Source organism: Anser anser (assembly GCF_964211835.1).
Source record: "Anser anser genome assembly, chromosome: 2".
Taxonomy (NCBI): domain Eukaryota; kingdom Metazoa; phylum Chordata; class Aves; order Anseriformes; family Anatidae; genus Anser; species Anser anser.
In genome coordinates this window covers 65,217,077-65,239,721 of record NC_139721.1, presented here as the reverse complement: position 1 = coordinate 65,239,721, position 22,645 = coordinate 65,217,077, and the positions used below count along the sequence as shown (strand labels likewise).

At 42.3% G+C, this 22,645-nt stretch overlaps 1 protein-coding gene and 1 long non-coding RNA gene across 7 annotated transcripts in view; one reads left to right on the top strand and one right to left on the bottom strand.

Moving 5' to 3' along the window:
• The window catches only part of GABBR2 (gamma-aminobutyric acid type B receptor subunit 2), a 475,356-nt gene extending 471,012 nt beyond the window's left edge, over positions 1–4,344 (top strand). For all 5 annotated transcript variants that reach the window (XM_083824026.1, XM_083824027.1, XM_083824029.1 and 2 more), the window contains one exon: positions 2,084–4,344. In XM_083824026.1, coding sequence (XP_083680152.1) covers positions 2,084–2,249 — 166 coding nt within the window. In that variant the 3' untranslated portion in view covers positions 2,250–4,344. The remainder of the gene's footprint in view (positions 1–2,083) is intronic.
• On the bottom strand, positions 3,467–22,240 carry LOC310894186. Of its 2 annotated transcripts, none has more exons than XR_014579659.1 (3): positions 15,826–22,240; positions 11,567–11,658; positions 3,467–3,593 (listed from the first exon to the last, which is right to left on the bottom strand). It is a non-coding gene; the product is annotated as an uncharacterized lncRNA (long non-coding RNA). The 2 variants fall into 2 exon arrangements; XR_014579660.1 differs by having other exon boundaries at positions 3,488–3,593; positions 11,553–11,658.
• Between the last annotated feature and the right edge of the window lie 405 nt (positions 22,241–22,645).

Below are 22,645 nucleotides of genomic sequence, written 5' to 3'. Positions count from 1 at the left end.
TTTTGTTTGGATTTTGTTACTTTTTTTATTTTGTTTTTCCTCCCTATGAGTGTTGCCTAAGTTCTTAATTGTGGACTAGTCTCCAGGCTATCTTCCTCTCCCTCGATTCCAGGAACCAAGTTTTCAAGTGAAAGTAAACTTTAAGTACAGTTAAAGCAAAATTTGCCACCCACTGCAGCCACCATGTGCATAGCCAAATAAACATTCTTTGTCCATGGTATGGCTAACATTTAAATGGGTGAAAAAAAAAAAAAACACAACACCATTCACTTGATTATGCAACTGGATTCCCTTGAAATAGCTTCCAAAGCCCTCTTTAATGAGAAGTCTGTAACAGTTGAACAAAGTAAGCATTTCCACCGGTGGGAAAATAAGCACAGGCAGTTCTGTGTCTGACCCTGCAATGAGAGGCAGAATTACAATCTGCAGTGTCAGGCTAATAAGGATGCAGCGCATGGAGGCAGCAAACCATGCCACCTCTGCACTCCTTGGGAACCAGGAACGAGTTCATTGATACCACCAAAAAGAGTCAGAAACAGTGGCAAAATGAGTGGATTTGCTTTTCTCCCAAAGACACATGGCCAGCAGTACGATCATAAATACTGTGGATTAATATCGCTCTAAACTTTTAGAGAGGGTTTGTGATGGAAAAAGAATGAGGAAGAGCTTCCTGGCTAGGCAGGCTGCAACCATTTTCCACCCCATCCCTGTATATAACAAGCCTTAGTGCCATAGTGGAGAAGCTAAAGAGAAATATCATTTCATTTCTTTCTGTTTTAATTTGATAGCTATGCTGTTTGGTCCCTGAGCAGTGCAACAGATGCATTTCTAGCTGTCTCCACTTGCTAACACAAAGCAAAAAGAAATGAAATGTTTGAATCAGAAAGGCAGTCAAAAGGGAAACTTCCAAACATACACTTTTTATAAGGGTCTGTATACAGTGAACATGGCAGGGAAATATAAATTGAAAACTCCATTGAACTGATCCAATGTCACATATGGATATTTTTCTCCTGTAATTAAAGACCTGGCCTTCATTTCAGCTCTGTCACTTTAACATGTGTCCCCTCTTAAAGAAAATCTCTCCTTGTTTCAAGAGCAAATGTGTCCAAATGCAGGCACAATCCTAGTATGATACCATCCTAATCACCAAAACCATCTCGTGCACTAACAAACCTCAACTGGATTTGGCTTTTGTGGAAAGTGCTAGTATATCCAGAGCATGGGGGGAGCAGAGCACTGTCTTGTGGCACTGTCCTCTCCATGGAGAGGAGAGTGGGCTAGCTGTGATCATGGCTTAGCATCCCTTTTAAAAACAATCAAAACAAAGCCCTTTCATTGATGATGATGTCAATCTTCTATGGAAATTGGATGGAGGATGCTGGGTTCCTAAACGCTGAATTTTGGTGTGGGTGGGAGGACAGACTGCTTTTCGAGTGCCGACTTCGCGGTCCCATGGTGCTGAGTGTGGGAACCAGAGAGCAGTCAGCACCTTAAAAGCGCAGACCTAAACTGCAAAGATGAACTACTTGGAAATGTCAGCAGTCTGAATTCCCTCTCTCCGTGCACCTGTATGCGCCTCAGCTGGAGTTGCAAAAATGCCATCCTTAATTCCAGGATCCTTGTGCTAAGTGATGCATGGCTTAAAACTGAGTCGGTGACCTCATGAATGTCCATACAGTTAGCCACTGCTCTGCATGCAGTAGATCACTTTGCAAGGAGCGGAGGATTGCTCTATGCCCACATGCCCTCCTTGCAAACGTAAGGCTTTCCTTTTTTTGAGTATCAGCAGTGTAACAATTAATCTGAAAGTGCCCGGGAATTTCAGGAGGTTGTGAGATGCTGAGAATGCACCATTAGATTCTTTTGTCATGTCTAGCCTGTCAGAAAAATTTCCCAAAGGGAAATAACACCGAGGTGGCAGAGCTCAACAGCAGCAAGTGTGATGCTCTTGGCATTAACTCTCTCCATCACAGCAGCAGGCACTGGAAATCTCCTCACAGCAACCTGCAGACATACCAAGCATGTAATGTATGACATTTTCCTCTTGGCTAATGCTTCTCTCTCTCTGTCTCCCTCCTAGCATACAGCGTCGGCTGTCTTTGCAGCTGCCCATCCTTCATCACGCCTACTTGCCGTCCATAGGAGGAGTCGACGCTAGCTGTGCCAGTCCCTGCGTAAGCCCCAGCGCCAGCCCCCGGCACAGACACGTGCCGCCGTCCTTTCGAGTGATGGTTTCTGGGCTGTAGGAAAGGGAGATCAGTGCTTCCTGAACTGCTTTTAAGTACTCGATGACTGGACTAAACATCTGACATAGAACTCAGCTACAAACACATAACATTGGCTCTGACCACAGAGGAACTACTGCTGAGGCCACCGCCACAGGAGTGCCAGGGTAGCTCATGTGGGAAGGCAAAGGAGAAGGACGCAAGGAGCTTGATCTGTAGCCTTATTCATGGAGTTTTTATTTCTTCACAAAGAAGTCACTGGAAACATTTCTTCCCAAATTTCTACAAGCAACAAGGAGGCTGGGAAATACGGATCTTGCAAAAAAGACACTAGGAAAAAAACAAAACAAAACAAAAAAAAAAAAACCACTCAAATGTCACTGAGCTTTACGTGGCTGCTGAGAACATGCAATCCTATACTGTATCCATGTACGGAAAAATACAGCGGTTGAGCTATAACATATTTATTGAAATAGATACACTCATTTTTACAAGAGTTGTGTTAAATTGCTGGAAACATTCTGCACTGGTTAGTCTTGCTTGTTTTCATTTCAGGGATGATGTTCGGTAGGAAAGATGGATTGTGAGAAATGGTTCCTCGGGTGTCATTGAGACTCCGCAGCGCTGCGAGCAGGGTCACCTCTAACTAGCGACGGTACGCGAAGCCCAAGCAGAGGCTGAAGCTACAGCTCCACATCGCTACCAGCTGGAGAGCTGCTGGTTGGGGTCAGAGCACTTTACCCTTCTCCAGGGATGGTGGTAGTGAGTGCTGACCACCTGCAGCTTCATTTTAGCAAAGTTTTGGCATCTATTTCAGAGTAAACACCACCAAGCGTAACGTACTACACTGTCTGGAAAAGTCCTAGGGCTGATAACTCAAGAAGCTGGGGACAACTGGGTAGTAAAGTCTTAATGTCACAGGGTGGATTGTTTTTCATAGTTTGTTTGAATTTTGTCACACATAATTACAATAAAATTAATTTAGCGGACTCGGGGGGGTGGGAAGGGGTTAGGGCACAGCACTTTGCGGCTGCAGGCTTTGCCTGCAGAGCACATAGATGTTAATATACACTATGTTTGCTTTGTACCTGCGTGTGTGACAGTTGTAGCGGACAATAGACAGGACAGATCAAATTTACCAACAGAATATTTTATTTTAATCCTAAAAGGACTGTGAAACAACAACAATAACAATGGGTTTTACACTTTAGCTCCCTCCCCTGAGCAGAAGTAATTAGGAGGAATGATAGTGGCACACCATCTGGACCAGCTCTGGAGCCAAACCCTCCGGCACAGGTGAGATACACATGCAGCTTCTTTTTCCAAGGGACTGGAAATGTGGCATCTCCCTGCCAAGGCTGTTTACTGGGAGCAGGGAAAAAAAAATACATGAAGCACCCACTGGGCTCTCAGTCTTCTTTGACCAATGCCTGTGCACCTCAGCTCAGACCTGGGAACGACGTTTCTACAAAGGTTTACAAATTAGCAATGACTGAAGCACAGCTGAAGAGGTTCATTAGCTGAGGGACTTAACTGCGGCTTTGACAAGCTAGCATAAATCTCCATTAAAAAATAAAACACACCTCATAGTGGCCAAAACCAACATGAATATATATCTGAATCTTACAATCAGGAGCATCACAAAATATTTCACTTGGCACATACAGTAAGAGAGGTTATGGAAATATCTGTAGCTTTTAGAACAAAAACATGTAAGTATAAACACAGGTAAAATAGAACTCATTACTCTGTTTAAGCACTAAACACTGACGTTGTCACTCAATGTGTGTTGACAGTATTCTCTTGCTTTATTAATATCATCAGGGCCTGGTTTATTTTAAAAGGAATGTTAATTTTTAAAAAAGAGAAAAATTACAATATTGTATATAATGTATACACAAAGATCTCTGTAGAAATATTATTCCAATTTAGCAGGAAAAAAAAAATCAGAAGTATCGGACCATTGGAGGTGAGTGTGTGTGTGTGTCTGTAACTTCGTGAATACTGACTGTGTGACGTTTATTAGGTTTAAACCATGCAGTACATTCTTTGTCTCAATGATACTGTAGTTTCTCCCATAACTTTTTTTTTTTTTTTACTTTACTGCGGATAACAAGACCAACCAAGTGAATATAGCTATTTAATGTTTCTGTTCTTTTATACTGCAGCAAAAATGTACTGTAAATTTATGAAGAGGCTGTGCCCCAATGGCATTTTCCAATGATGTTAGTGCACAAATGCTTTAAACTAGACTGGAACTGCCAGAATAAAATGTAAATGAAGAATTTCTTGTATAACCTTATACTGCATGAGATCAATTTTTAATAAATTGTTGCAAATCTGTTTTTATGAATAAAATATAGAAAATCTAGCTTTTTGGATTCAGTGTCCTCTTCCCCTACAACAAAACCATTCTTTATGTGTAATACACATCTATACATAAAAGTCTTCCCTGGAGAAGGAGAAATCCTATTATAACACCACAGTGTAATAAAAAGTCAAAATACAAATCCAAGTTGTTCAAGGGTTCACATATAAAGAAAAAAGACAAATGAGTTTCTGTCCTGTAATACAATTGTTGTAGTGTTTCTAAGTGAAACTCAGACCTTTTTTAAATGGGAAAATAACATATATCAAACATATTCTAAATATTTACATCCAAACCTAACTAAATGCATACACTATTCTCTCTTGCACCATAGCAACTGTGAGTTCAGGAGAAAGAGGAAGATCTGAACATTTCACATAAGTTACTAAAGGCAAGGCAATCTTCTAGCCATATACACAGACCTCTGCTTCAGAGAATAAAATCTATGAGAATGATCACGAATTGTTTCATGAAGGAAAACATTAAACCTACCCATGCAGTTTTGCACAGGTTTTGTCTTCTAAACAAGTCTCTTCTGCTTGGCAGCACATGAGGAGGGTGGGAGTATATTGAGTGAGGTGGAGGAAAGAGCACTTTTAGTCGCTTGTTTTTCAACACAAAAAACCTCAAGCCAGCATAAAATGACATAAAATCCATGAGAGCCATGGCAAATGTGTTTCATGTAGATTTCTGATGCAACTTAAGAGTCGCGCAGAACACATGCTAAGGAGAAAATATGAGTGAGGAGCCAGCAGCATGGATCGTGGATCTCGATACAGAATACCAGATGGCAGGAGACACTCACGCAGATACATCAAAGCTCATTCAAGAAAGAAAGAAAGAAAAAAATGTCTAGAACAACTCTATTGTGAAGCCTATATTCAGCCAGAAATTGTGGGAGGCTGTGAGCGACTTAGAGTTGCTCAAGAATGATAGGAAACAAGAACAAAAAAAACCATTGCTCTGAGAGGTCAAGGAAAGTAAGAGGGAGATGTCAGGGGAGTAAGTTTACTCAAACAGCTGAGTTTCTATAGTCACAGCAACTACACTTTCCATAAAATCACAAAAGCACCATTGAATCCGTGGAAGATGAGCAATTCTGCAGAACCTCTTTCAAATAATTAATAACATTAAGGATGGTAAGGGAAGAGCAAGAAATGCACTTTTTCAGTCTTCTCTTTCTTTTGAAACGTATAATACCTTTTCTTGAAGTTTTATAATCAAATCTTCTCTGTTCTTTTCAGACATGCTTGTTCATCACAAATCCTGATACAGCGTGCCTGTTCTCCCCGAGGCTGGATTAGTGCTTCTGGCTCTTTCTGCTCAGCCTTGCCTAGGTTCTGGAAGGCAGCCCAGGAGGACCTGTCCTTTCCTTCCACAGCACCCTGCTGCTATCGGCAGGGGTCTGCAATGCGCTCAGATCACAGCCCGAAGGATGAGCCAGTCTGCCCCTTGGTGGGCTGACTCTCGCTGCCACTGGCTTGTTTAATCGGGATTTGCTTCTCACTGCCCGAGGAGACTGACAGGTTTATTACAGTGCTTTAAACATCGTGATTTTTATTTGAGTTCAGTTCTCATATTTACTGACTGCCTTTTCCATCTGTCGAGATGGTGAATGGCACTTATGTCCATTACTTTAATATACATGAATATTATTCTCAAGTGCACTTCCAAGAGCAGTCTGCCTCTTGAGCCCATCAGGATCCTGCTGGTACACGGCTATACTTAGCACTGGTCTGCGCTCACTAAGGGACGTTGCAGGTCTAGGGCTGCATTTCAAGCAGCCCTATTTGTTTGGTAGCTGGCAAAGGCAACTTGGGGTGCCAGTACCGCTACATCAGTGCTGCCACTGACCTCCCTTGCCTTCAGGCATTTTAAACCAACAGCTTGGCAAATTGCAACTTCTTTAGACCCCCTCTCCTGGTGATGAGGTGCTGAAATGGGCTAAATAAAGGGAAAGAGTGATGGGTAGGCAAGTGGAGAAAGGAGAGAAGGTCATCTTCTATCTCTGAGCATGTCTTTCACCACCCCCAAGAAGGTGGTCACCACTGACTCCATCAGAGCCACGCATAGCACAAGCATTTAAACAAATTACTGGATTGTAGAGGCTAAATGTAGTCAAGTTACAATGGATGTGAGGACAGGAGCAGGAGGTGGGAGTGCAAGTTGTAGGTACCAGGCAGCAAGCAGCCTCTGGCTTGGCTCAATAGAAAAAAACATAGCAGAAAGAGGCTCAGAGGACCTTGAGCTTCAGAAGAAAGGACAGACACCTTCATGAGCTGGCAAACACAGAACACTAGTACAGAGGATTTCTTTATCTCTATGCAGCAGCAGCAGCCCTGTACCCACCTGCAAAGGGTGCAATTTAAGCCAAGAAAAGGAGCGAATAAATTTACAACCTACAGTTCTAACCACTTCAGAGACCACATCACCCACCCACCGACTGTTGCAGTCAGCAATGTGGGAGGCCTGCTTCAGCAGGGGAGCTGCCACTGTCAGCAAACCACCCCACAGGTTTGAAGTAACCCATTCTGGCAAGTCATTTTGACTGGGAAATAGCGTGTGCATTGCAGCAGAGTGCTGGTGAGACACTGTGCAAATGAAAGCAGCCCAGTGTTAGTGGCCTGGAAAACACTATGAGACCCTGCATGACACATCCATGCTACCTATCATTTTAGGATTTTGCCAAAAACAAAAACGCAAAACCCATCCTAAGGACACAGGCACGCTAACCATTCCCAGCTCAGTAACTCCTCTCCTTGGCTCTGGCCCACTCTGACATACAGTGCAAAAACACAAGCCTGCACAACTCAGCATCCTCTGTTTGTCCAGGACTACAGAAAAAGGAACATGAAGCAGAAACTAAAGACTGTGAAAAAGAGCTGGCATGAAATACGTACATGCCTTTGTACTCATAAAGTGCTCTGCTGACCTGCTCCTACCCCAAGTGGCTCCTACTCTCCTCTATTTGTGGGCACTCCAGTACTTCCAAACACCAGGGAACCATCGCAGTGGACAGGGGGATGGACAAACCTGTTCTAAAGGAGGGAGGAAAGTCACCAAATAAGCTAGCTGATGTAATAGCTAGTTCATATTATTAAGTAGTCTATCAACTGGTGATGCAAACCAGCACAGTCCTTGTAATAAGCCAGTGTTCCTCTCCTGTGTGTGGACATCTCTCTTCAGGAAACCTTGTGTTCCTACTGCTTTGGACACAGCTGTACGACAGCACCACTATGGCTCTTGCATCTCCAGAGTACAATGCTGTTTGTCCATCCTGTGAAACCCTTCAGTTTATCCACAGCAAAGCTGTGTCCAACAGCTGATGCCTCTGCAGAAAAGAGCCAAAGGAAAAAAAAAAAAAAAAAGCAATGATGAAAGTTAACTCTTGGCTGGCTCGGGAGGTAAAGCAGAGGGAGGCAGCAGTGCTAGGACTACCGGCCCATCATGCTCTGAGGGGCACCTGAAGATGTAGGCGCCACTGAAAGACCTGCTGTAGAAGGGCAAATTGCTGACTATAGATCAGCTTCTCCTCAAGAAAGGTAAAAGGAAGTGAAGTCTTACTAGATTATCCTAAAGGCCTTCACATTTCCAAAGACATTGACTCTCCCTGTGATGAGTGGAGGGAGGGCAGCAGAGCAGCAAGGAAAGAACCAGAGCAGGAGGGGCAAGGACAGCAGATTCACACCAGAGTTGCGGGGAGAGGGTGATGAGATGAAGGTAAAACTGAGGGCACCCAGAGAGCAAAGCATGGAGCCACTCACCGAAGAGCCAAACAAAGGCTTCCTGTAATGTCCCTGCACACCAGAGCCACATGCTTGGCTGTGGTGCAGAGGCAGGGACAGGGCCATTTTAGTAAAACAGCTTGAGGAAGAATTCTCATTGAGCAGGAAGGAGGGCAGAAAAGAAAAACATGCAAAGGTTATTAAGGAAAGATCAAAGCATGTGTTGATTGACCTTACTAGTTTGGAAAAGCTACCAAAACACTCTGAGGAATAGCATAGTCCTTGGGGCTAAAGGCTTTAGGCCCTAACACTCCTGACTCTCAACGTTGGAAATAAATCCTCATGGTCTTGGCTTGGCCCATACTTAGGTCTCTGGAAGAAACTATTCCAACAAAGTAACAGAGTTCATGGGGGAAAAAGGGGGGGAAAAACAAACAAACAAACAAACAAAATACAAGAATATGGCTTGACAGTCATAAAGATGCAAATGAACAAGGTGCTCAGCTGCAGTCACTTCTGAGGAAGGAATATCAATGTCAGCACCAGACACAGGCACCACTAGCAGAAGATAGTCACTGTCATCCCACAAAGTTAGCTGTACACAGGAAGCTGCTAAAATTGTCAGAACCAAAGCCAATGCCATCACTAACTGCATTGGTGTTGCTAGTAACTAAAATGGGAGTGACCTTCCTCCAAATTTTGACCTCATCTTCTAGTAGGCTCAAAGTTTGAAATTCAATGCAATACTTGAATAGCCTAGGCTATTTCCAGGCTTTCGGTATTACTGGGTGGCTGGAGGGGCGTGAAGTTTGCAAATTACCAATCCTTATGAAAATCTGACAGAAATGGGTTCTGCACACATAAAAACCTGTTTTTATAACTGGACTGCCAGGATGTGGGGAGAGGGCATATTTCATTATTCTCCCTACATATAGATATTTTACTGTTTTCAGAGGTCTTAACAGAATTTCTCTTTGAGATTATATATGCTCCAACTTCAAGCTGAAAGTGTACAGCTGAAATGCTGCCATATGAGGAATAGCAACAAAATATGTGTCCTTGTTCTGTAATATGTGCTCTCATTCTTTGAGGGCTTTTCAGACTTCTCCATCCCCGCCAGCTAATATTCTATACTTACTGCTTTGTTTTAGTTTAGAAGCTCAAGAATTCCTTCACATAAGAATTAACTGACATTTGGACTTAAATAAGCTATTTATGATGAGAACGAAGCCCAGCAAAGTGGAAAAAATGCATGAGTTGTTCAAGCATAATCCATGTGTACAAATAAGAATAGTACTTGCTACAAAACTCCCACAGGTATTTTACCAAGACAAATGAAAATAATTAAAAAAAAAAAAAAAAAAAACAAAAAAAAAAAAACTCAAACTGTTGTAACACAGGCTTAATTGACTGCACAGCTGTGGAGCAAAGCCAGTGCTGCATTACCATGAGAGGCTGGTTCAAGCCCTGCTCCACCCGCCAGGGCCCCTCACTTGCTGTGCATTACTGCCGCCTGCATCTCTGCAACATCTGCCTGATGAGTTCTCAATGGCAAACTGTGGAATTCAATACTGCCATTCGATGTAAAATTAACTTGAAATTGTAACAATGGTGGAAAGACATATAAAGCTATTCATTTAATTGCATTGTGGCAAAGCATTCCAGTATTAGGAATGGTAAATTGATGAATAAGGATCTGGGGGTGTTAATCGATGCTCGCCTGAACATGAGCCGGCAGTGTGACCAGGTGGCCAAGAAGGCCAACGGCATCCTGGCTCATATCAGGAATAGTGTAGACAGCAGGACCAGGGAGGTGATTGTTCCCCTGCACTCTGCTCTGGTGAGGACGTACCTCGAGTCCTGCGTTCAGTTTTGGGCCCCTCACTACAAGAAGAACATCAAGGCCCTGGAGCATGCCCGGAGAAGGGCTACAAAGCTGGTGAAGGGCCTGAAACACAAGTTCTGTGAGGGGTGGCTGAGGGACCTGGGGTTGTTTAGTCTAGAGAAGAGGAGGCTCAGGGGAGACCTTATTGCTCCTACAACTACCTGAAAGGAAGGTGTGGGGAACTGGGGGTTGTCCTCATCTCACAGGTAACCAGTGATAGGACTAGAAGGAATGGCCTCAAGTTGTGCCAGGGGAGGTTTAGGTTAGAAATTAGGAGACATTTCTTCTCAGAAAGAGCAGTCAGGCATTGGAAGGGGTTGCCCAGGGAAGTGGTGGAGTCACCATCCCTGGGGGTGTTCAAGGAAAGGTTGGACATGGTGCTTAGGGACATGGTTTAGCGGATGACATTGGTAGTAGGGGGACGGTTGGACCAGATGATCTTGGAGGTCTTTTCCAACCTTGGTGATTCTGTGATTCTATGATTCTATGATAATATGAAGGCAAATACTCTGGTTTAAAGTTAGATTATTTGCTGGGTCGCTGGATGGGAACAGTGGCAGCAATGCTCATGGGTTCCTCCCAGCACAAATTTCCTCAATGTATTATTCTAAGTTATCCCAGGATGGCAAGACTCACTACCTCCTCTCTGCTTCCTGTCTTGAATGAATACTCCTGTCTGAGTCATTTTAAATATTCTGAGGTGAAACTTCTCCTTCATCTTCCTGAACTTGCCCAGATTACCGCACCCTGTGCATTTGCAGGCAGGCGGAACAGCCAGAACACTGGAAGCCAGACAGACCCTCTCCAAACAGCATCACCTTGCAATGAAATGTGCAGAAAGGCTGCAGTTTTGCATTCCATTTTTTTTTTTTCCTTTTCTGCTGTTTTACCAGCTTGACTCCATGTCCCACTTCCATTGTTCTTCGGGTAGCTGTTACCAGTGCTTGAACATCAGATATGCTCAAATCCTTCTGAAAAGGCTGTCATACCTTACTTGAGATATCATCAGGAGCAAACACTCCCTTCAGGAGACCCAAATGTGACCAAAATAGCTTCAAGCATTAAAAAGTTTCTATTTTAATACTGCCTCCTCTAAATAAGGTCTCTATTTTTTCCCAGGCTACGTCAGCAATCAGCAACCACTCATTGTCTTCTAAAAAGAAAAAAGTGCACACTCAGCTCTGCTTCAAACCTAGCAGGCATGCTTGCATCTTTTTTTCATACCCCTTATTTGCTGCTTTTTTTTTTTCTTTTTTTTTTTTTATGGCCTTGTTGCTGATTTATTGTTTGTTTGTTTTCAAGCAAGACAGAAACAAAATGAACTTTCCCATATGGAGAACACCAACCACAGAGTGCTCACGTCTGTGCAGTGCAAATGCTCGAGTACAAACTGCTTCTCTTCATCCAGCATGCAGAGTGCGTATCCGGGGCTGCGCGGGTAGGAGCTTAGAGCTGCAGTCAGATAAAAGATAATAAAATGAGCTTGGGCCTCATTAACTTACCCTGCTGATGTGAATATTAACATAGATTAAAATCCATGCTCCAAAAAGAAAACTCAGTCCCAGCCCTTGTCATAGGCAAGCTTCAAGCAATAATGAGTTCCTTGAATTAATTTAGTACATAATATTCTGAAGCTACAGTAAGACGGTCTGCATAAAGAAGACCTTCTCCACATGGTTCTGAAAGTTTTGTAGCCAGATGCAGCTTCAGGAATTATATCCATGCTTATGTACTTTGTCTATGCTTTGATGAATACTCTGTTGTTCTGGCTGCATATACAGAAAATGCCCGGGAAGACACTTCTCCTTTATCAGGACTTAGTTCAGCTTGGCATGTGTAAAAACATTTATAAACATATCAGAATTTAGACAACCTTGCTCAGAGTATTTCAATAAGGTATATTCGAAATGAATGAAAATTTTTTCTCATTAATTTCTCTCTTTCAGAATAAGGCTTTCCTTTCATTCATTCTTATAATCTATCCTTTATAGACGTTATATTTACTTCATTATATTAACATTATATTACTGGCACTACACTAGTGATGCTAATCATGCATCTTCATCTTATTCTTCCCTTTTCTATTCCTGTAGGGGAACAGTGTTTACAGTATACAGTTTTGCAATTATATAACTTAAAACTAAGTTGGGGTGAGGAAAGGACTTGCTTTTTTGTGTTTCTTTTTACAGTACAAATTCATGTTTATAGTGGAAGTTCATATATATGTTTAACATCATAACAAAGAGAAGGTGATTTGTGGAGATAATGAATTCCTCCAAAAGTCCATCCTAGTTTTGAACTGGCCCTTTGGAAAGCATCACCTTCTCCATGGGGTGGGTAGTTCATCACACGAAACAGTCATCAGTGATCCTCATCCCAAAGCTTTAGGTCATCTTTTAGCTTTACTAATCCCAGTCACCACCTTATTATTTCAAAAGTACTTTCCTCCAACTCCACCGTCTCACTTGAATTCTGGCACAAAGTTTCTCTGCTACACAAGATGAGATTGTTCTCTTCTTTCCTGGTATAGCTGGCAAGGTGAGATGTTACAGTTGTGGCAACTTTCAGAGTCCCCTTGCTGAATGAATCCCTTGGCCAAAGGGATCTTATTCATTGTGGACATTCCCCTACTCTTTGGAATTTACTTGCAGATTTCTCCACTGAAAGGGATGTTATAAGCTACACAGTGTAAACAGTGGTGGTCTAAGACAAGAAATCTGGTCCTGCGCCTACAACAGAGAAACTTTCTGTCTGCTTTTATGTCCCAAAAAGGTCACATTATCCCATGAGTTGAGGAGGGTAGCCTATCACACGCCTTTCAGGGATGTATTTGTGCAACTGGAAAAGATTTATTTGGATCTTTGTGGTACATCATGCAACACACTGTTTTGTGAACTGTAGTTTACTTTATATTTAACATGCTTAGCGTGCAGTGGATCCCTCTTTGCCAATAACAGTTCTGTACATCAGATGCCTGGGCTGTGGCACAGCTCCAGGCTCCATCGCTGTGTGCAGAACTGCTCTTCCCCGAAGACAGACCTTTCTGCATAAAAACATCCCACACTCTGCTAACTTGCTTTTGCACCTGTCAGGCAGTCATTTGGCTACCCATAAATTACAATATTCTTTCTTGCCCTACCTAGTTCCCACCTATTTTTTCTTCAGTCTTGTTTTTGAGAGTATGTAGCTTCAAACCCTAAGAATTCTCCTAGGCTTTTCTCTGACTATTCATTTTCATCTCTTTTTATTTCTTTAGTGGCCAAAACTTCCTCACAACTGCCAAGAGCATCTGGCCACCTAATGGTTTGTTAGACTAATGCCTGAGCTCTTCTTTGCTGGGTGAAATGGCACGAATCCCAAGAACAAAAACTATTGAAGATGTAAACCAGTAAATGCAGTGTTGCTATTGCTAGTGGTGGGCTATGTAATATGCATTAACTGCATGATGACTCTGCTATTGGGACTCAAGAAAAGTGAGCATAACATCACAAAGAAAGAGACAGAAACTAGAAAATCTGTGCATGACAGTTTTAACTGACTAGGAATTAGCAAAAATTAAGTAACTTGGACTACATGTGTGTCATGGTAACTGCATTATTCATATGCCTTTCTTGTATTTTGATTCTGCTAATATACTAATTGCATTAATGATAATTTCCTGTTTAAAAACTGTTCATTTAGGCCCACAAAAATTGCATGGGGTCTGATGCAACAAAAAAACCAGCGACATTTCATTTATCTCAGGTCAATCAGTCCCCTGAGAAACGTGCATCTGTTGCTTTTCTCCATTCCCTAGCATCAGCACCAGAGATCAATACAGCATGGACTTCACCAACAGTGGGAGATGAAAAGTATTCTCTCGTCAAACAAGTCTACATCCTCAGTTTCATAAACTGAGTGATTCAATGCTTGCTGAAATCTTCATTAAAAAATGCTGAAAACAGTGAGATGTATTTTCCTGTTTCTGCCTCAACAGTCACCATAATTCCTAATATATCTTCTACTTTGTATCATTTAAGTTTTACGTTAATGAAACAAGTTTTACTCTATAAGGGACAGCACAGACTGTTGTCTTATGATCATTTTGTAATCAACACTTTAAACATAGTCACGTATCTATAAACCAAAGAAAATAAATGAGAAGTAAGGAATAAATGAAGAAGGGAGAAGAATGTTTTCCCCTTTCTCCTTGGGAGAAAACATTTTTATACTCAATTTTTAGATCCACCTGAACAACTCCCCAAAACCAGTAAAAATAAAACAGTAAAAATAAAACAAAACTATATTAAAAAAAAAAAAAGGTAGCTACAGTGAATTTTTCCATGATTTTTTCACCCCTGCTCCTCAGTTTTTATGCTGGTACAACCAGTCATTGGGCAGAAAATATTAGTTGCAAATTGTTCAATATTGAACTATGGTTATTTCATATGCTTTCCCAGATGGAAAACCATAAAGCTGGGGCAGGGGTATATTACAACACAAAACAGAGTCTGGAGAAGGGGGAAAACATATGTATGGCTGTAAATATTAAACACAGTTTTAGAAAATCAGTTAGTCTTCCAGAAAATGATTAAGGAATACAGAATAAGATTCACTCTTTTCCAGCCAAAGCTCTACATCAGAAGTTGCTGTCTGGATGTAGTGACAAGTTGCATAGGTTCAAGCACAACAATTTTATACCGAAGAATTAAACCTCCTTGCTGCAAAATTAGGAATGTTGGAGCCCTATTTGCAGGGTTAATACAACCCTATATGCATGAGCAGATAACAAATATTGCATAAATATTATGTTGATTTATTTTTAAGGAAGTTTTGAAAGAATGTTCTGGGCTCTTTTTTTTTTTTTTTAATAATTTTTTACTATTTTGGTAGAGCAGAAATGTGGGGTGGATGATGCCAGCAAGTATTTATGATTTTCTCTGTTATTACTACACAGCATGCTAAGATTTATAGCTAACTTTGTCAATAGCTTTCATTGCCCTGCCTTTATACGTTTTCTTTATTCTGTCTTTTGTTGTGTTGTTTTGTTGTTGGTGGTGGGGTTTTTCATTTGTTTGTTTTTTTAACCATTAAGTTCAAATTGACATCCTTGGGCCAATTAATTTTTAATTTAAGAGTGTAAAACAAAAATAGCTTTGTGAGTCAAGAATTAAATGAATGAGAAATGAGCGTATGCCAAAAGCCAAGCTATTTTAGCTGTTCTTTGAATGTACTGCGATTTATAACAGTGAGGTTATGTGGTAAAGTTTAGAGTACAAAGCTTACTAAATAATGAATACAGTATTTCCGTATAATTTTGCTGGCAATAACCCTGAGCAATTTTAATTAGCTTCACCTCCCCTTGACTGCAAGGACAGCTGTGGATGTTCAGCCTTCCTACAAAAGTAAAGTTCTGCAAGTTGTGTTATCTTGCTTTCTTTCTTGCTTGTTGCTTGTTACCTAAACTCATCTTTTCAGCTGATTTACCAGAAGCAGGGAAATCCCAACAACCCAGCAAGAGAAACAGAGCACCCTGACATCACTGCTGCCCAGGCATCACAAGAGAGCAACGAGCTCAGTGAAGGTCCATCTCCTGACACGCAAATCTGACAGGCAGCCCCCAGAATTAATCGCCCTTACCTGGCTATTTCCAGGCCCATCACTGGGGGATGCTCAGACCACTGTACTGGTGTGAAAGGCTTTGAGTTGAGGTTCTGCAGGAGAGGCTCTCCAGATTGCCTTGCAGCCTGAGGGGGGTAACTGCCTTAAGGGATGCATGACTCAGCCTGGGGTGCAAGGGAGGAGCATTTGGGGATTGTGCAAGATTCACTACAGGATGTTTAGATGGAGGACCAGGCAGGGACTGTGAGGGATCAAGGTGGTTTGGGAGGAATAAGCATGGGGGTGGGGGGGCGGAATGGAAAAAGGATAAAAGTGACTGATTGTGTGTAAACAGGTGGCTGCTCAGTACACATCTCTGTCCATGCCCTGTGCCTTATTGTTGCAGCCTGTCCTGTCTTCTCAATCAGCTCCACTTCTAGCTATTGTCCTGGGTGAGGGTCTCTCTGATCTGTGTGCATGGAGGTCCAAGTGACAGAAACAGGGGTGGGGGACCATCACTCACAGTGCCTGTGTCTGTGATGCCAGCAACTGAAGAGACCACTACGCATGTGTGTGTGTGGACAGACCGTGTGTCTCAGACCAGATTCCTGCAGGGTCCTTATTGTATATGTATGTACGTTTTCCACTAATGTACTTTCATCCTTATCACACAGAACAGGGAAACATTTCCTGAACGAAATGTTAACAGGGCATCTCGCTGCCACTGGAAGGCCAGAGTCCCCAGAGAGACCAACTGTTAGTCCAGCAGATAGTTTATTCTGCTGCTTGCATGCCCAGGTAGAAGCAACAAGACTTATGTCTGTGGTTACTCTCTGCTCTCTGAAGCTGGGTGTTCACCTAGGTCACTGGCCTCAGCTGCTGTCCCCAAAAGGCACCACTCAAACAATTAGCCACGGTTCAGTACTCTTTGTCCTTACCACTTAGCTGATACCACATGGAGAATTCACACAAATTATGTTCTTCTTTTCCTTTTCCTCCTTATCTCAGCTGTGAGACACTGATCCCCTCCTGGTTTTCAGCATTAGTAAAAATTTGGGGAGACAGCATTAAGCAGAGGTAACCTCAGGACCAGAGACCAGGTGATTAGACGATGACTATGGCTAGATCTGCCCAAAGAGTTTTAAATCTGTCCTTCCTTGAAGCACAAGACCTTTCTAGTCTCAAAACCTGCCAAGTACAACAAATTTCTCTGGTGAGAATGGATAATCCAGCAAAGTAACTGGTCCCAACATGCTGGATGGATAGTCTGTTCATTGCCTGTCCCAGTTTTCACTTACTTTAAGGGAGGGAAAAACAGGTATTGTTGTTGTTGTTTTTAATAAAATCTAATGTCTTGTCTGTATTACTGCCTGAGGCATGTTATAAGAAACATTAATCTGACCTCCTAGTTCTCATTATCTTTCATTGGCTGATAGAAATTTTTCTGTTTTTTCTTTTCCAGTCACTAAGGGAATAAGAAAAGTTGACCTACGCTGTTTCAGTGTAATAATTTGCTACAAAAAGTTGATTTTCTTAGACAGCAGATGCTTGTAGTATTGCCAAATGGGAGAAGAAAATTGACATTGGTTTTCTGTTGTTCTTACAAGAGTACTGTATATTTATTTATAGGTCTATAACATATCCTCACCTCTGTAACAGTCTGTCAGACAGCTGGAAGACTTCTAAATTACACGAAAATACCAATTTTAGGTTCTGTCACTACAGATATTTAGAGAGGCCAAATCGACAGAACAGAGCAGAAGTCTACACCACAGGAGAAGCTAGATGGGAGGGCTCTGCATGGTGGCATACCCCGCCAAACAGGCTGACTGCACAGAGAAAGCTGAATGAATTACTGAAGTAGATTTTCCTTAAACATCCATTCATGATACATGAGCCCAGATGTTTTCTCCAGTTGTATTTGAAAAGATCTTGTACTACGTCTGTAACAGCATATGCATCTAATTTCTTCAACAGTTCTTGGTGAAGAGCGTACTGATTCCAGCTAATTTGTTAGGGACGATGAGGAACAGTCTGTGAAACTAATGAAGGGGGAACACCAAAAAGGAGACGGATTCAAAGGGCAATAAGTGGCTCATAATTTTTGTTTTTCAGAACATTTTTCCCCAGCCTAACACACCTTCAAATCAAGAAGCATTGACTATCAGGAGATGCTCAGGTGATGACTTCACAGCCAACACTTTCTTAGTTTAACTGCAACACTGCTGAAGCATGTATGAACTAGGCTGTTTTAGTAGTGCTAGGCATCCTCAAATCAAGAAGCTCCATAAGCAGAAGGATGGGCAACCAGGCCTTGAAGTTCCTAACGCTACTATTTGAAGGTGCCTGCACTGTTGTTTCATTGGTGACTGTATAATAAATTTCTTGAGCTTTCTTGATTTTTTAGAAAGGCAGTTTTCTGGAGGTAGCAGGCTAGCTTTTGCAAATCAAAAGGGCTTTTCTTTATTTTGGCTTCTTTGTCAAACCTGTGGCCAAAAAAAAAAAAAAAAAAAGTAATACTCCCCTATCTCCCAGTAAAAATTTAGACAGAATTAGCAACAAAGGATGGGACATGTACCTAGAGAGACTTATTCAGCACAAGACAAAAGATAATAGATATGAGAAAAGCAGTTGAAGGGGTTGACTGCTTGAAAAGTATTTAAGGGATTTGAGTTTTCAAAAACACTTGACCCTAAGAGTAGTCTGTAATCAAACATGCAAAACAGATATCTAAAAATCAACAACCATTACTGAAAACATAAGGCAAGAGGTCTCCCCCTCAAGAAAGAGACAAGGTACTCTCTCTTGACAGTTATCTAGTTTAAGGAATAAGTTCTCTTTATACTAAGTTGTTGGCAGTCCTAGCTAGCTCTTATCTTCTCAGTTTAGGCTTCCTAACAAGACATCAAATGGCAAACTAGGAAATTAAAGAAAGTTTCTAGTTAAATGGTTAACTGACAAAGTAATCTGCTGTTTAATCTACAGATAAGATAGGTGTTTAATAAATCATCCAAACCTCCGGGCTTAGAAGAAAATGTATTTTGCCCAGGGAAAATATGAAACAAGAAAGTATCAATACATGCACCACCGTCAACCATGATCAGCCATTCACAAACCCCACTAAATTTTACTCTTGATCTATCCAACTCTTCACACCTTGGAAATTTTGCAGCAAAACCTTCAGATGCACAGGTACAGTCCCTGGAAGGTGAGCTTAAAAGTTATTTCTAAAGTCAAGGCCTCTTCTGTTGAAAATACTGTGTCTCAGCCTGCTTTGGCTAAGCTGTGAGATGTCTGCCTTAATGCTTCAGGCAACTGCAGTTGTCGCCAAATGACTCAAGAGAAGGTTGGTCTTTAAGGTATTTGAGAACTTTAACTGCCTTCTGGAGTACTTCAATTTGCAACAAGAAATGAACTCGGGTTCATTTTGTAATGCAGAACATGGGGTTAGTCACAATTTCACTGACAGGAACATTCACACAAGAAAAACAGTGCGCTTGAAGAGTCAACTAATAACTTTTAGAAAGACTAAATCTCTTGTATTGAGTACTGATTGGCAGAAATAGGTCTGGTTCAATTCTAAGAGGTCACTAAAAGCTTCCACCTAGAAATCTGGAAGTTTAACTGTATTTTCTGGGGGCTAAAGAACAAGCTGAATGCAGAAGTGGAATTATATAAATGGCCTTTAAATAATCAAAAAGGGAAAACAGGGGAGACAACATGCCAAGATGGAAAAAGTGAATCAAGCCTACCAAGTACGATATTCACATCTAAGAGGACAGCAGTGAGACCCTTGACCATGTCCTCTTTCAGCCCATCTCCTGGTTGCATCACGTCGATGCCTAAGCACAAAGAAATCCACATAAGGCACAAATTAATCTGTTGTCCCAGAGGAAATATCACATTTCCCACCTAGGTAAGGTGGGAAATATTGCCTTTCCCACCTAGCCTTATCAGAGTTGATGCTCCAGGCTGCTAATCTTGATGGCTGACCCGTCTGTCCATCACTAGCTAGGCCTACTTTGATCCTATGTATTATTGTTATTAAGTACTTGTGCTACAAATCTTTCTCCCCTGCTACTTGTGTTGCTCTCTCTTGCTGGGCTGCCACTGACAGAGATCCCAGCTGTCTCCTTCAATGGATGGTTCAGTGCTTACTGACAGCCACAGAGACACTGAATGCAAACACCCTTCTGCAGCCTCTTCCAGGCAAGCAGGTTGTTCTCAAAGATTAAAACAGCCACTCTTCTGCAGCTTCTTCTTCCAGGCAGGCAAGTGTCTGTCATTGACTAAAACAGCCCTGGAACCCAACCTCTTCCTTCAGTCATCATTAAACTGCAGACATGGTGAAGCAAAGAACTCCATGGGCCTTACTGCAGTGAAACTTGCTCACGCCTACAGCAAGCGTACTACTTGCTGCCCATACTTTCTCTGTCCTACTCCCTAAAAATGACTTTGACAGATGCAGAAAAATTAGGGTCCTATCCTTGCCATTGGTCTCTTCTTCCCATTGCTCCTCCGCAACAAAATAATAGTCCCATCTTTCTCTTCACAGAACGGCTGAGGTCAGAAGGAGTCTCTGGAGATCACTTGATCCAATGTCCTGCATCAGTCAGGGTCACCTAGAGCAGGTTGCCCAGGACCATGTTCAGATGGCTTTGAATATCTCCAAAGGCTGAGACTCCAGAACCTATCTGGGAAACCTGTTCTCGTGTTTGACCACTTTCACCAAAAAGATTTTTCTGATGTATAAATGGAATTTCCTGTATTTCAGTTTGTGCTCATTGCCTCTCATCCTTCCCCTGGGAACCATCATCCTCCCCCAGGAGCTCACTTTGAATTAAGCCTCTGCTGTGCCAAGGGCACTTGCTTTAGTGGCTGCACGGGGCCATGTCCTACAGTGTGTCACCTGCACATGGCCCTCAGCAGAATCTCTTGAGTGCCTCTTAGCCCTGCTCTTACTTCCCACTTTCATTTTTAGCTTCTCTTAATTATGAAAAAAAAAAAAAACCAAAGAAAAAAAAAAAAGCCAGAGCTCAGCTGCCTCCCCGCATCTAGTTTTCCCTGCCCCAGATTCCTTCCCTGCTCTTTTTTCTTGGATTATTCCTGCTCTGTGCCTGCCCCCCACTCTGCCTTCCTCTCCACTCTCTACCACTCACACCTTTCCTTTACTAGCTGCACCCTCACATCAGCCCTGCCACCAACTCCTGGTCCTGGTGATCCAATAATATTATTTTGTATTCTTTCCCTAATCTCTTCTGCAGTCACTGAAGATAAGGTAACAGAATGGGTGGGTTTTCTATGATTTGCTAATCTAAGATGAACTCTGCTGTCAGGATCCTTTCCCCCGAAATGTCCACCCTTCTCCAGATGGTGGGAACGGGGAGCAGACACTCAGCTCTCTCACACACCCACTCTCTGCCTACTGGAAATGTATCTCTCATGCCCACACTAAGGAGGAAGAAATAGAAGCGTGGCAATTTCAGCATGCTCATTTTTGTTGTAAATTTATGCAACCTGCTTGCTCTCGGCTTCCCCCATCCCCGAAGGCTCAGCCAGCCAAGCGAGAGAGTTTTCAGCTGCCCTGTAAGCTGCAGAGGTGGCCGGGGGCCAGATCCTGCATCACTCCAGCACTGCACAGCTGGGGCAGACTGGACTACGGGCTGGTAGTACCACAGCAATACCAAACAGTGAAACCTCAATGGGACTTAAAGACCTGCGACTTCCTCTGTAGTGCAGAAGAGGCCTTTGGTTGGATCTGATTCCTATCCTGGAAGAGCACACAAATTGAATTTCAAGACATTTTTGTCCCCCCGGCAAAGGAGGGTGGATTCTTCCTGGTATCTGCTTCAGAGGACTGGATCTCGCATGCCCTTACACACTTACATCTTAAGGTTGTTGCTTTATTTTTTCCACCTCTCTCATGTCATGTAACTTAAATTTCTTCTCTTCCTTAGAGGGCTGTTATGGTTTCGAAAAAGCTTCACTTCAGCCTTGGATGGGAGAAGAAGGCTCCCTGCCTGAGCCTGAGGCTTACAGGAAAGCCCATGCAGGTTTTTTAAATATGCATCATCCTGCTGCCTGTTATCAGGGAGAACTGCTATGGATTTCCATTGCTTCATTATACAAAAAATATATAATCAAATATTCTGCCAACCAAACTAGCTGTGAAAATGAAATGTTACAAGTGACCCAAATAAAATGTAACTAGTGCGTCCCTCACTCGCTCACAGCAAAGGCACAGCCATTGCCAGCTCCAAGCCCTGACTACAAATTAAAAAAAAAAGAAAAAAAAGAAAAAAAAAAAAAGAATGTGTTGTAGAATGATTCAGATAAAGGATTCTAACCTGCATTTCTACAATCTTTCAGGAAAACACTTGTTTCAGCCTAAATGGACATAGGTTTGCTGCCTTTGTGATGAACCTGATGCAATTTCACACATCATCAAGGGCTTTTACTGTGGCATAGCTGATCGGGGGGGGGGGGGGGGGGGGGGGGGGAGCAGGCTCACAGGTGACACTGTAGCTGTCTAGCTGGTCTGTAAAAACACCTCGCTTCCTCACTTTTTCATTTTTAATACTACGCAGAACTGTTACTAGTAGTGCAGCAAAACAGAATAAGGAAGAATATTAAATTAGTTTATGTAGTGTAAGCAGCAAGGTGGCGATGAGACCCCAGAGGAGGCTGCTGATTGATTTTGTTGTCACAGAGCAAGACAATTTCACTGCCAAGAAGCACTGCTGAGCAGGGAGAAATTGCTAATAGCACAGCAGCTCCACGTTGCATCCAGGCTTTTGCTTAGCCATGTGCTAGGGCAATAGGATGTGCAGTGAAGCGGAGAGATGCTGCCGTCGTCCCC